The sequence below is a fragment of the Nomascus leucogenys genome, chromosome 8, assembly GCF_006542625.1.
Source record: "Nomascus leucogenys isolate Asia chromosome 8, Asia_NLE_v1, whole genome shotgun sequence".
NCBI lineage: Eukaryota > Metazoa > Chordata > Mammalia > Primates > Hylobatidae > Nomascus > Nomascus leucogenys.
Window position 1 is genome coordinate 89,219,383 of NC_044388.1, and position 14,128 is coordinate 89,233,510.

Sequence of the window (14,128 nt, forward strand, 5' to 3'; positions counted from 1 at the left end):
AGGACACAATCTCCTGGTGTGCCGTTTTCTAAGCACGTTGGAAAAGCACAGTATTAGGGTGGGAGTGACCCGATTTTCCAGGTGCCATCTGTCACCCCTTTCTTTTGCACTTCCCGAGTGAGGCAATGCCTTGCCCTGCTTCGGCTTGCACACAGTGCACTGCACTGACTGTCCTGCACCCACTGTTTGGCATTCCCCAGTGAGATGAACCCGGTACCTCAGATGGAAATGCAGAAATCACCCGTCTTCTGCGTTGCTCATGCTGGGAGCTGTAGATGGGAGCTGTTCCTATTCGGCCATCTTGGCTCCACCCCCTGCACCATCTAATCAACTGCCAGCATGGCTAGTATAAAGCAGGCAGAAGAAGGTGGAAGGGGCTGACTTGCTGAGTCTTCCGACTTTCATCTTCCTCCTGTGCTGGATGCTTTCTGCCCTCGAACATCAGACTCCAAGTTCTCTGGCTTTTGGACTCTTGGACTTCACTAGTGGTTGGCCAGAGGCTCTCAGGCCTGCAGCCACAGACTGAAGGCTGCACTGTCAGCTTCCCTACTTTTGAGGTTTTGAGACTCGGACTGATCCACTACTGGCTTCCTTGTTCTTCAACTTGCAGACAGCCTATCATGGGGCTTTACCTTGTGATCGTGTGAGTCAATTCTCCTCAATAAACTCCCTTTCATACATACATATATCCTATTGGCTCTGTCCCTCTAGAGAACCCTAATACACTCTTGTTTTTATTTTGTTTCGGTTTTGTTTTTTTTTGAGACGGAGTCTCGCTCTGTTGCCCAGGCTGGAGTACAGTGGCTCACTGCAACCTCTGCCTCCTGGGTTCAAGAGATCCTCCGGCCTCAGCCCCGCTAGTAGCTGGGATTACAGGCACACGCCACCACACCTGGCTAACTTTTGTATTTTTCGTAGAGATGGGGTTTTGCCATGTTGGGCAGGCTGGTCTCAAACTCCTGACCTCAGGTGATCCACCGGCCTCGGCCTCCCAAAGTGCTGGGATTACAGGCATGAGCCACCTCGCCCGGCTAATACACTCTTAACTTACCTGTTGCTGCCGTTCCCTGGCCTTTTTTAGGCTGTTTTGGGGCTGTGTACTGGAAAAATTCATTTCCGTGGCCAGCAGCTGCCTGATCCAGTCCAAAAAGTGAGGCCAATCTGGCACTGTTAGTAGAAAATGAAAAATGAAATTTTACTGATATATCCCAAACCTGGAATTATTATAAAAGCTGCTCATCTCCAACCTTGAACAAATACCTCCTTGACTACATCCCACCATTCAATACTAGAAGCACTTCAAGCTAGGAAAGCTGATTAAAAATTAAAAAAAATAAAAATAAAAATATTGGACACAGCAAAGTGTCTTTGAAATCAAGATTGTGTATGTGATTTGAACATCATCAGTTGACCCTGTTTATCCCCAGGACCCTGGTCGAGGCATTTCTTTTTTCTGGACCTCAGTTTTTCCACCTATAAATTGAAGTGATTAGTTCAGATGCTCTCTATGGTATCTTCAAACTGTAAATTCTTGCTTTTAGCAAATCACAGTTTCTAGTCACCCTTACTGATTACTCCCCCTCCTGCTTTTTACTAGTTTATTCAATTGAAATGAAGCTGTGATACAAACTTACCCATCAAACATGGTCCCTGCCATCCTTTCATCTAACAGAACCATTCTTTCATCATCCCTTGCAAGAAATCTTATCCCCCACCACTCCACTGAAACTGATCTTGCTAAAATCCTAACAATTTTTTTGTTTGTTTTGTTTTTGTTTTTGTTTAGATGGAGTTTCACTCTGTTGCCCAGGCTGGAGTGCAGTGGTGTGATCCCGGCTGACTGCAACCTCTGCTTCCCAGGTTCAAGTGATTCTCCTGCCTTAGCCTCCCAAGTAGCCGGGACTACATGCACGTGCCACCACACCCGGCTAATTTTTGTATTTTTAGTAGAGACAGGGTTTCACCATGTTGGCCAGGCTGGTCTCGAACTCCTGACCTCAAGTGATCCACCCGCCTCGGCCTCCCAAAGTGCTGGGATTACAGGTGTGAGCCACCAGGCCCGTCCAATCACCAACAACTTCTTTGTTACTAACCCCAGTTTACCAGTCCTTATCTTATTTGACCTCATACCACCTTTTTATACTGTCAATTAATTTGTTCTTCTTCAAATTCTTCTCTTGGGGAATTCTCTCTCTTCTGCAGGGGTTGTGGAAGGAACAGGTCCAAATAAGATATCAATAAATACTAATGCAATCCCTGGCTTGTTTTGCCCCATTTCTCTGGCTTCTCTTTAACTCCTTAGGCTCTTCTTCTTCATTTGCCCAATCTTTAAATGTCCATGTCTCCAGGGCTTCATACTTTCCCTTGGTAGGGTTTCATACTGTCTCTCCACTTATTCCTTGGTATCAAATGCTATCCAAATGCTGATGATGCTCAAATCTGTATTCTCAGCCCAGAACTTGCTCTTGAGTGCCAGAAAACATAGATATCCCACAGGCAATACAAATGTAACATGTCCAAACCAGAACTCATATCCTCCAATGTCCACTGCCCCAGCAAAACCTGTTCTTCCTTTTGTGCTCCAAGACCACTGCCAGGTTCAAGGATTCTAGAGGACTCAATGGTCTCAGCATATAGTGGTACTCATGGCTAAGATCTATTACAAAAGAATATACAGCAAAATCAGCAAAAGTAAAAAGTGCATGGGTCAGCTAGGCACAGTGGCTCATGCCTGTAATCCCAGCACTTTGGGAGGCTGAGACGGGAGGATCACTTGAGGTCAGGAGTTCGAGACCAGCCTGACCAACATGGTGAAACCCCATCTCTACTAAAAGTACAAAAATTAGCCGGGCGTGGTGGCACGCACCTGTAGTCCCAGCTACTCAGGAGGCTGAGGCAGGAGAATCGCTTGAACCCAGGAGGCAGAGGTTGCAGTGAGCCGAGATCGCGCCACTGCACTCCAGCCTAGGCAACAAGAGTGAAACTCTGTCTCCAAAAAAAAAAAAAAAAAAAAAAACAAAATATCCAGTCTTGGTGGTAAATGCCTGGAGTCCTAGCTACTTGAGAGGCTGAGGCAGGAGGCTCAACTGAGCCCAGGAGTTTGAGACTACAGTGAGCTATGATCATGCCACTGCATTACAGCCTAGGTGACAGAGCAAGACCCTGTCTCCCCCGAATCAAAAAAAAAGGATTACTAGATTATTATAAATGTCATGGGAATGAGACTGGTGGCGTTATAAGAAGAGGAAGAAAGATCTGAGCTAGTATATCCAGCATGCTTGCCATGTGATGCCCCGTGCCATCTCAGGACCCTGCAGAGAGTTCCTACCAACAAGAAGATCTTCACCACATACAGCCCTTCCAACCTTGAACTTCTCAGGCTCCATAACTGTAAAAAATAAATTCCTTTTCTTTATCGCACTTTAGGTATTTTGTTATAAGCAACAGAAAACAGACTAAGATATCAGTCAAGAGCCAACCTTGTAAGCAGGGCTTTTTAGGAATAATAGTCTCAGGCTTGCTGTGTTAACTCTTTAAAACAATTTTTTTTTAGAGACAGGGTCTCAATCTATCACCAGGCTAGAGTGCAGTGGGGTGTTCATGGCTCACTGCAGCTTTTGCCTCCAGGGCTCAACCAATCCTCCCAACTCAGCCTCCCAAATAGCTGAGACTACAGGCATGCACCACCACACTCTAGGGATTCTCCCACCTCAGCCTCCCAAGTAGCTGGGACTACAGGCATGCACCAAGAAACCTGGCTAATTTTTGTATTTTTTGTAGAGACAGGGTTTCACCATGTTGCCCAGGCTGCTCTGAACTTCTGGGCTCAAGTGATCCACCCACCTTGTCCTCCCAAAGTTCTGGGATTACAGGTGTGAGCCACTGCTCAGCCATGAAACGTATTTCTTAAATGGTAAGACCTGATCTGAGGTGCAGAATGGATGTTGTGTTAGCAGGCATGAAAACAACATTAATCTTATACCTCTCCATCAGAGTTTGTGAGTGACCAAGTACACTGTCAATGGGCAGTAATAATTTGAAAGAAGGCTTTTTTTCCTGAACAGTGGGTCTCAACAGTGCATTTAAAATATTCAGTAAACTATGCTATAAACAGATGTGCTGTCATCCAGGCTTTGTTCCATTTACAGAGCACAGGCAGAGTAAATTTAGCATAATGCCTAAGGGCCCTAGGATTTTTGGAATGGTAAATGAGCAATGGCTTCAACTTAAAGTCACCAGCTGCATTATCCCCTAATAAGAGTAAGCCTGTCCTTTGAAGTTTTGAAGCCAAGCATTGACTTCTCCTCTGTAGCCATGAAAGTCCTAGATCTTCTTCCAATAGAAAGCTGTTTTGTCTACATTGAAAATCTGTTGTTTGGTGTAGCCACCATCACCAGTTCTCTTTGCTAGAACTTCTAGATAACTTGCTGCAGCTTGCAATCACTTGCTGCTTCATCTGGCACTTTCATGCTATGAAGATGGTTTCTTTCCCTCAACCTCATGAACCAACCTCTGCTCACTTCCAACTTTTCTTCTGCAGCATCCTCACCTCTCTCAGCCTTCACAGAATTGAAAAGAGTTAGGGCCTTGCTCTGAATTAGGCTTTGGTTTAAGGAAATTTGTGACTGGTTTGATGTTCTATCAGATTCCCTTAAACTTTCTCCATGTCAGCAATAAGGCTGTTTTGCTTTCTCATCATTTGTGTGTTCACTGGAGTAGCACTTTTAATTTCCTTTAAGAATGTTTCCTTTGCATTTAAAATATGGCTAACTGGCACAAGAGGCCTAGCTTTTGGCCTATCTTTGTTTTACACGCCTTCCTCACAAAGCTTAATCATTTCTACCTTTTTTAAAGCAAGAGATGTGCAACTCTTCCTTTCACTTAAACACTTGAGGTCATTGTAGGGTTATTAATTGGCCTAATGCCAATATTGCTGAGTCATGGAGTATAGGTAGGCTCAAGAAGAGATTAAAAAAAAAATAGAGAACTGCCAGTCAGTGGAGCAGTCAGAACATACACAACATTTATCAATTAATTTCACTATTTTTATATGGGCATGGTTTGTGGCAACAACAATTACAATAACACCAAAGATCACACCGTAACAGATATAATACCACTGAAAAAGTTTGAAATATTCAGAGGATATATGTGTGTGTGTATATATATATGTGTGTGTGTGTGAATATATATGTGTGTGTATATATATGTATATATGTGTATATATATATATATATTTTTTTTTTTTTTTGAGATGCAGTCTCACTCTGTTGCCCAGGCTGGAGTACAGTGGCACAATCTCAGCTCACTGGGTTCAAGCCTCCTGGGTTCAAGCGATTCTCATGCCTCAGCCTCCCAAATTGCTAGGATTACAGGCGTGCACCACCATGCCCTGCTAATTTCTGTATTTTTTAGTAGAAACAGGGTTTTGCTATGTTGGCCAGGCTGGTCGCAAACTCCTGGCCTCAAGTGATCCACCCGCCTCAGCCTCCCAAAATGCTGGGATTATAGGTGTGAGCCACTGCAACTGACCAAGAGAACATTTTTGAATATTAAGAGAATTACCAAAATGTGACACGGAGACACGAAGGGAGCAATTTTGCTGTTGGCAAAATGATGCCAATAGACTCGCTCAACACAGGGTTGGCCACAACCTTTATTTTGTAAAAAAAAAAAAAAAAAAAAAAAAAAAAAAAAAAAAACCTGCATGGCACAATAAAGCAAACAGAAAAAAAAAAAAGAAAAAAAAAGAGGTATGCCCAGGGTCTGGTATGTAACAGGCTCAATAAATGAATTCAAAGTCTAGTCTGGCTCTGAGTGCCTCTTCTCCAAAGGCATCCTTAGTTTAGGTGAAGTAAACATTGAAACTTCCCGACAAGTTATTTTGGCTTTTCAGGTTTTTTTAAAACAAGTTTTATGTATAGAGAAATATGCACTAGCATTTTACAAAATAAATTTGATATGACTTGAAACTATTACCTTCTTTTCACAAAGTAGTCTAGTGTAAGTTTAAGTTTCCTGTAAATAGGCCAAAAATGCCTACTGTAAAGGACTAAGGGGTTTAAATGAGATTGTAAATGCAATGCTTGAGTGAGAGCAGCGCTGGCCTAAAAAGACATCAACAAATGCTTATGGAATTTAGAATAGAGCAAGATTTGTCCTTTCAGGCAGGAAATTTCGGGCAAATTGCCTAAAGGAATAAGATTCTGGAAGAGTTGGGTTTCACTGTCTTTAACACAGTGAAAAATGTACAAAGCTTAGCACCTAGTTAAGATAACACAGCTTATGCACAGATTACTGATAAGAAATGAATGTCCTTGTTAACTTCAGTAAGCCATGGGTATTGGGCTTGCTGTTTTAATTTTGCAGGTATAGCCTTTCTTAAAAGGAAAGACAAGAGTGTCACAAGTGAACTGTGTTTCCATAGATGTTCTAAAGACCAGCCAACTGAAGACTAAAGTCAATCCAAAAGCCAGGTCAACCTAATTAGTTTTCAGATTAATTCCATTTTCTTTCTTTTTCTTTTTTTTGAGACAGAATTTTGCTCTTGGCGTCCAGGCTGGAGTGCAATGGCAGGATCTCGGCTTACTGCAACCTCCACCTCCAGGGTTCAAGCGATTCTCCTGTCTCAGCCTCCTGAGCACCCGAGATTACAGGCGCCTGCCACCATGCCTGGCTAGTTTTTGTATTTTTAGTAGAGATGGGACTTCACCACGTTGGCCAGGCTGGTCTTGAACTCCTGACCTCAGGTGATCCGCCTGCCTCAGCCTCCCAAAGTGCTGGGATTACAGGTGTGAGCCACCACGCCCAGCCTTTTTTTTTTTTTTTTTTTTAATGATACGGAGTCTAGCTTTGTCGCCCAGGCTGGAGTGCAGTGGCACGACCTTGGCTCACTGCAACCTCTGCCTCCCAGATTCAAGCAATTCTCCTGCCTCAGCCTCCTGAGTAGCTGGGATTATAGGCACCTGCCACCACACCCAGTTAATTTTTGTAGTTTTGTAGAGATGGGGTTTCATTGTGTTGGCCAGGCTGGTCTCGAACTCCTGACCTCATGATCCGCCTGCCTTGGCCTCCCAAAGTGCCAGGATTACAAGCATGAACCACCATGCACGGCCCCATTTTCTATTAATATCTTTAATGGACTCTACATCAACTTGGGAGATAAGTTACTTGTAAATTTCTAGCAGAGCATGGTGGCTCACTCTCAGAGGCTGAGACAGGAGGACTGCTTGAGGCCAGGAGTTCAAGACTAGCCTGAGCAATATAGCAAGAACCCATCTGTACAAAAAATTAAAAATTAGCCAGGCGTGGTGGCATGCGTCTGTAGTCCCAGCTACTTGGGAGACTGAGGCAAGTGGATTGCTTGAGCCCAGGAGTTCGAAGCTGCAGTGAGCCATGACTGCACCAGTGCACTCCAGCCTGGGCAACAGAGCAAAACCCTGTCTCAAAAAAATAAATAAATAAACAAAAATAAATAATTAGATTTTTCCACTACTAAGGAACTCTCAAATGTACAAAATCTCCCTATGTTAGCAAGAATGAGCTTGCTGACTCTGGACTTGAGTCTATGTTTATAATTCATAGGAAAAGTCATGACAGAATTAGCTATATTAAAAAAAATGTTAGACAATGCATTTAGTCGCCAAGGACCTCACCTCACCTCAGTTTTATATTACTTTTCTTTCTCATCAAAAACAAAAACACATGCATTTATACTGTATCAATGTATTTTCATAAACAGAGATTCTTTTTGTTGTTAAAGTATTAATAGTTTTTTAAACAAACTGACATCAAACATCCATTGCAATAATAACAACAATAGCACACAGGCAGGTCTGGTGGAATCTGCCTACCTGATTTCAGATCCAGGCTCCATTACTTTCTAGCTGCATGATCTTGGGCAACTTACCTCTCTGAGCCTTTCCCATTTGTAAAATGGATATAATAGTTAATAGTATCTCATAGAGAGGAGTAAACACAATTTTATATATATATACATTTCTCATTTGTAAAATGGGCAGAGTAGGTAAAATTATTTCATAGAGTACAAGGGAGGAATAAATACAATAATGTCTATGTATTTCTTAGAACAGTGTATGGCATTAAGTAAGCACAGAGTATGTATTTATATACTTGTGAACACATCCTATTATCTCAAAATGTGGTTCAACTCAGATACCCCTGCAAGGGTGGAAGCATGCTTGATTGACATGCAAGTTGACCTGCAACCATAAACTGTTATTAGCATTAACATTAAAACTATAGAACTGGGAAAGGTCTCAAAGTTTATCTAGGTTAAACCTCATTATTGAATAGGTTGGGGTATGGAGGGACAAGGATGGAAGATAATCTGTCCAAAGTCACATTCCTAACTGGGGACAGAATCAATATTAGAAACTAGGCTTTTTCCTATCTTTTACAGAACTTAAAATGCTTTCTGACGATCAGCTAATTTATCTTTTTACCATCTTTAGACTGGTGATTTATCATTACTATGCTAATCAGATCTGCCTACGCATACCTTTATAATCTAAAACAAACATATACATAATTGGCCCCTTAAAAATGTTTTGTGATTATTATTCCTGGATTGATTTTAGTCTACTACTAAAATAAAAGTTTCTTAGGGACAGAAACTGTGCCTTATTCCTATCTGGATTAGCTGAAGCCAAGTACTATTACTTCATTACTATTACTTCCCACAGCGGTGAGGAATGGGCTAAAACAAACTAAGAAACAAAAGCAAGCCTCCTGATTACTACTTCTAGATTAATAGTAAACTCTAAGAGGCCTAGAAACTCAGAAGGCAGATTATCAGATACCCCCACTTCTATTAGGCTTGAATATCCTTAATGAAATCAAGCAAGTCATGTGTTTAAATCAAGAGACTTGGAACTTAAGCAAGTCTACTTATAGTAATATATGGCTATAAAAGAGGAAGTGAAAAGTAGCTGCAGCATTCACTGTCATATGTTCTACTTCCTTAGAGAAAACCAAAAAAGGAATAGCTAAATCAGAGAATTTTGGTGAAACTTTCTGTATTCTCAGTGTTAAATTTGATTTGGTTTTCCTGATAACCATGGGGAACAAAAATAAACTATAACTTTCCTTAGTATGTCTTTTATCATAAATTAGCTGTTGTCTATGTCTAGGAGCACAGTCACATGCCTAGAATTCAAGTGTCTCAGATCCTTGAGAAGCCTGCTCAGGAAAAAAGAATAGTTGAGCCACCAAGAATTTATCTCTGGCCCGGAATCTGGAAAAGAGCACATGACTGTCATTACCTATCCCATAATTTTCAGTCAGCTTGGACTGATTGTTGCTTGAAAATTGGGAGCCCTAACATTACAGACTTCTCCCAACTACTTTCACATAGTGAAGAATGCGAACTTAAAGTGGAATAGGGAAAAAAGGAACCAAAGCACAGCTTAACTGTAAAATAAATGAGAAACGGCAAGAACTCAAAGTGGAACTAAGTGAATGCAGGCCATCTAAAGACGGGGTAGGAAGGGAACAGAGTGGTCAGAGTGAAAAGACTTAAGGATAGGTAATATACAGCTATTCGGTGTAAATCAAAAGTTCCTATTTAAGGACAAAAGAAGGCCAGTGTCATTTTATGGTCATTCATCTACTAACTCATTTGTTTATGTATTGTCTATGACTACTCTCACTCTACAAGGCAGAATTGAGTATTTGTGGTTGCAACAGAAACCACATGGCCCAACAGATCTGGAAGCAACTTAAGGGCAGGCACAGCAGTTTAAGCATTTTTGTAACCTCTTAGCATTTAGCAGAACAAGGGGCATATGTGGTGTATTTGTCATTTTTCCAGTACATTCTTCAGCACGCACAAAACTTGTTAAGCATATGTTCAAAGAAAAGCTCTGCAATGATCAGAGCTTGGTAGCTCACAAGTTTGCAGGAAGTCAAGCTGTCCACTGGCACAACACAATGGAAAAGGCTAAACTGACTCCTAAAAGAGACAAAACCCTTCCTCTCTTTAAAGATTTCTATTCCAGGCTGGTATATATTAATATAATGCTCGGGGAAACTGGAGAATGACAGAAGTCTGTTACGTTGGTTTTAAGCTTTAAACTTTACAAAGTGCAATTTCGCAGCTATTATTCATTCAACAGCCACTTCCTGAGCACTCACTATGTGCTAGGTACCATGCTGGGTGCTAGACAGAAATGAACAACATAAGCAGTCCCTGTCCGGTGAGGAGTCATAATCTAATAGGTTCGGGGTACAAGAATAGAGACAAACACACCTAGCTGTAGGACTAAGGAAGAGAAAGCAATTCATTCTGCCTGAGGCTGCAGGAGAAGGAAAAGCATCCAAAACGTGACATCCGAGCTGGGCCTTGAAGAATGCTAGAGCTGACCCACCAAGGCCTGGTTCTAAAGTGTCATCGCCTTCTCCACAGAGAAAAGAAGTCTCATATCAGCCCCAGCTGACTCCTACAAAAATTCAGAGGCAGGAAGTCTCATCAGCAATCATTCCCATTTCACCGGAGAAATTGTGACCCAGAATGCAAAAGGCAAACCCACGGTTATCTTCCCGCCAAGAGAGATGCCGGGTCCCGAACCTCAGATCGGCAGAGTCAGCACAGTTGCAAGCTCTGCCCAGATTCTGAGGGGTGTAGAGCACCGGAATATGGCAAGGGTCTCCCCCCGGAAGTTGGGAAAAGGCCTGAGAAGAGATCGACCCCCCTCCAACAATCCGCCTGTATCTCTCAGCCACGCCCTCCAGCGCATACTTCTCAGTCACTCACCCGCCGCTGGGCGAGAGGAAATCGGTGTCGTCCTCGTCCCCCGCACCGAACATTGCGTTGGCTTTCACCGGGCTGCGGGGAGGAAGTGGGTATTCCCAGAGTCCCAGGGCCTGTCACCGCCGACGTCGTAAAATGCCGCGGCGGCGTGCTGCTTTCCGGCAGGGCGAACTCCCGTACGGTCTCTGGATCGAAAGTAGACTGGGCTCTGGAGAAGGTGGGGCAAAGGCAAATGAGAGGCTCGCGCGGGCACGCGCGCCGCGTGACGTCAGGCCCCTCCAGCCCGCAGCGGGGCGGAGCTTCACAGCCCCTTGCAGGGATTGGTCGGTAATGCTAGGGGGCGGGAGGGGGCGGGAAATCCTCGGCCTCGGTGGCGGTCGTGGACACGTCGAGCCGGGTAGAAGTGGAGGGGCCGTTCGAGGAGTCGTGAGGGGGTGACGGGTTAAGATTCGGAGAGAGAGGCGCTAGTGGCTGGACTCGACCTGGGAAGGTAAGGCTTCTCCTGGCCCCTCTCTCGCATCCCTGTGCATGGGTACCGTCCTTTCCCCAGCGGGACAAGGACCCTCCTCGCCGCTCTCCTCAGCTCCGCGGAAGGAGAAAGAGCTCGGGACTGGAGGGTTAAAGACTTGGGCTTCGGCCCGGCCCCTGCAGTGGCATAGCCAGAGTGACCTTGGGCCAGGGTGCTTGGTGCCTCAGTTTCCCCCTGTATGCAACCGGCCATTTGTCCAGTGCTTCCGTGTGCCGGCTGGTCCAGAAGCTTTTAGAGCTCAGAGGCCATCGATTTCAATCTCGGCCTCCTCGTAATCTCAGAATTTACAGACAGGGAGAGGAAGGAACTAAGCACCCGGGTGACTAGTCCGAGGTCACAAAGAGTAAAGGGCAGACTGAGACTGGTTTCCTCGTCCTTTGATTCAGGACATAGTGAGCTAGTGGGTGAACAAGAACCTTACCAGCCCTTAAGCACTGTGTGCCCTTACAGAGTCACTATTGAAAGACTGTAGCATACACCTCGAGAAAAGTCCCCTTTCTAGAGTCCACCTGTATTCTACGCGGGTGAGGTGCAGAAGAGCTAGGATATTCTGGCAGTGTGTGATGGAAAGGAGGATACTTTGGAGGCAGACACATCCCCAGCCCAACCTTGGCGTGGGATTCCCTACGACAGTCCTAAATCAACATCAATTGTGGCGGACTCCTCTGCCTCCAGTTTCCACCCTATCTGTATCTTACATAAGTATTTCTTTGGTTAACCTGGTATCATTCTCGAAGCAATCCTGGGGTAGTCCTGGCTTAGACAAGGTGTGGCTAAGGAGATAGTGTCCCAGCTTAGCGTCCACAGACTCACTGGAGTTTTTGGGCTTCCCCTCACAGTCAGGTTGGTACTACAGGTGTCCCTTACGTGAATATTTCAATCTGTCAGTATGAAATCGAAGCGAAATGATTGGTAGCTCCCTCCCAGAGAACTTTGCACCTCCTGGCAAAGATGTTAAAGCAGCGAAGGCTCACAGTTGGAATGATGCAACTGGAATCTAAGCACTAGAACCGGAACTGGAACTAGAATCTAAGGACTAGCACTAGAACTGTTGCAGTAGCTCTGTTTAGTGTGTGAACTTGGCTACCTCTTGGAGGTGTTGGGGGAATAACTGGATTAAGTACCATGGCACTTTCTAATCCCTCTCCCCAACACTGGTCACTGTGATTGCAGCACCGAAACATCTAAATGTTTAACAGAAAGAGCTTGCTAGCCCCTGGCCAACATTATCTAAGGTATTTTTAACATGGAATGAATACTTAAAGTCACTTGCAAAGCAGTCTCACTGCAGAATCTTTCTAGGTGTTTATGAAATGTCCTTCCAGCCTTTCCTTTAAAAAAAAAAAAAATGGCCAAGGGAATATTTGAACTCTTGTATTCTTGGGTGGAGCTGTTTTTATCCTGGATGTTTAAGTAGCTTTTGTAGGTACTCAGGAATCCTAAAATCAATAGCCTTTTTGGTGATTGGAACATCACGAACATGCATACTCAGATTATCACTGTAGAAACACAGCTGCTGATTCTCATTAGCAGTATGAGGAGGAGGAAGATGATGGTGAGTCTTCCCAGGCTTTGAACTGCAGGACTGGGTGCACCTAAAAAAAAAAAAAAAGAAAGCCACTGTCTTCTTAAATTCGTGTATCTTCAGATTGGTAATACTGGACTAGGAATCAGGAAATCTGAATTCCTGTCCCAGCCCTTATAACTCACTCCGAGTTTGGGCCAGGCTCCCTAAACACTGTAAAATGAGTGGATTAGACCTGTACTTCTACTGAGTAACTGCTGAGGATACAAAGGTAAGTAAGGCACAACCTTGATCTCAAGTTTAAAGTAAGCATTTTTGTTTATTTGTTTTGCTTAAGTATACAACTTTTAGAATATTCATAAAATGTATTGTCAACCCCCTGAAGATTGGCCAGGAAGCAGCAATTTTTTTTCTCCACCCTCCACCCCCCTTACTCCCTCAGGGAAGCAGCAATTTTAATAATTCTTTTCAAATTATCAGCAATTTTGCAACAGAGGTGACAGTCTTTATATACGAGTATACCCATACTAATCTGTACTGATGCATGCATTTTAAAATTAGTAGTTTAAAGTTATAAGCAAGTTATATCAGGTATAATGATAAGAATATGAATTAAATGCAGATTCTAGAGGATTTATAACATTCTATTCACTCAGTCACTGAAAGCAGACTTAGGGCCATTAGTTGGTTAACTGAAGAGGTAAGTTAAAGCAGGGAATCATACAGATAATAGTTATATTCATAACATTTTAACGAACACATAAACATTCTTTTGCCATTCTTTTAACATAAGGCCTGAGCCTTTTCTTGGAGTGTAGGACCCTGTTGCCTGTTTTTGTAAGTAAAGCTTTATTAGAACACAGCCTTGCTCATTTGTTTATGTATTGTCTATGACTACTCTCACCCTACAAGGCAGAATTGAGTATTTGTGGTTGCAACAGAAACCACATGGCCTGCAACATCTAAAATGTTTACTTTTGGTCCTTTATAGCAAGAGCTTGCTAGCCCCTGGCCTACATTATCTATGGTATTTTTAACATGGAATGAATACTTAAAGTCACTTGCAAAGCAGTCTCACTGCAGAATCTTTCTAGGTGTTTATGAAATGTCCTTCCAGCCTTTTCTGTTGTCTCCCACACCTAACAGCAAGTTTATGTGTTATCTGTATGCTCACTTTTCTTTTTTGGGGGATGGAGTTTCGCTCTTGTTGCCCAGGCTAGAATGGAATGGCACGATCTCGGCTCACCACAACCTCCACCTCCCGGGTTCAAACAATTCTCTTGCTTCAGCCTCCCGAGTAGCT

The 14,128-nt window shown here is 43.4% G+C and overlaps 2 protein-coding genes across 6 annotated transcripts in view; one reads left to right on the forward strand and one right to left on the reverse strand.

The window, feature by feature from the left end:
* The window catches only part of FKBP15 (FKBP prolyl isomerase 15), a 56,534-nt gene extending 45,592 nt beyond the window's left edge, over nt 1-10,942 (reverse strand). For all 5 annotated transcript variants that reach the window (XM_030817645.1, XM_030817644.1, XM_030817643.1 and 2 more), the window contains exons 1-2: nt 10,775-10,942; nt 1,052-1,167 (exon numbers count right to left, since the gene is read on the reverse strand). Coding sequence is in view for 4 of the 5 variants with exons in the window: in XM_030817644.1 (XP_030673504.1) it covers nt 1,052-1,167; nt 10,775-10,827 (169 nt within the window). In the remaining variant the exon portion in view is untranslated. The remainder of the gene's footprint in view (nt 1-1,051; nt 1,168-10,774) is intronic.
* A 150-nt stretch (nt 10,943-11,092) lies between these two features.
* Nucleotides 11,093-14,128, forward strand: part of SLC31A1 (solute carrier family 31 member 1) — a 41,752-nt gene continuing 38,716 nt past the window's right edge. The window contains exon 1 of the mRNA XM_030817649.1: nt 11,093-11,261. The gene's annotated coding sequence lies outside the window, so the exon portion shown is untranslated. The remainder of the gene's footprint in view (nt 11,262-14,128) is intronic.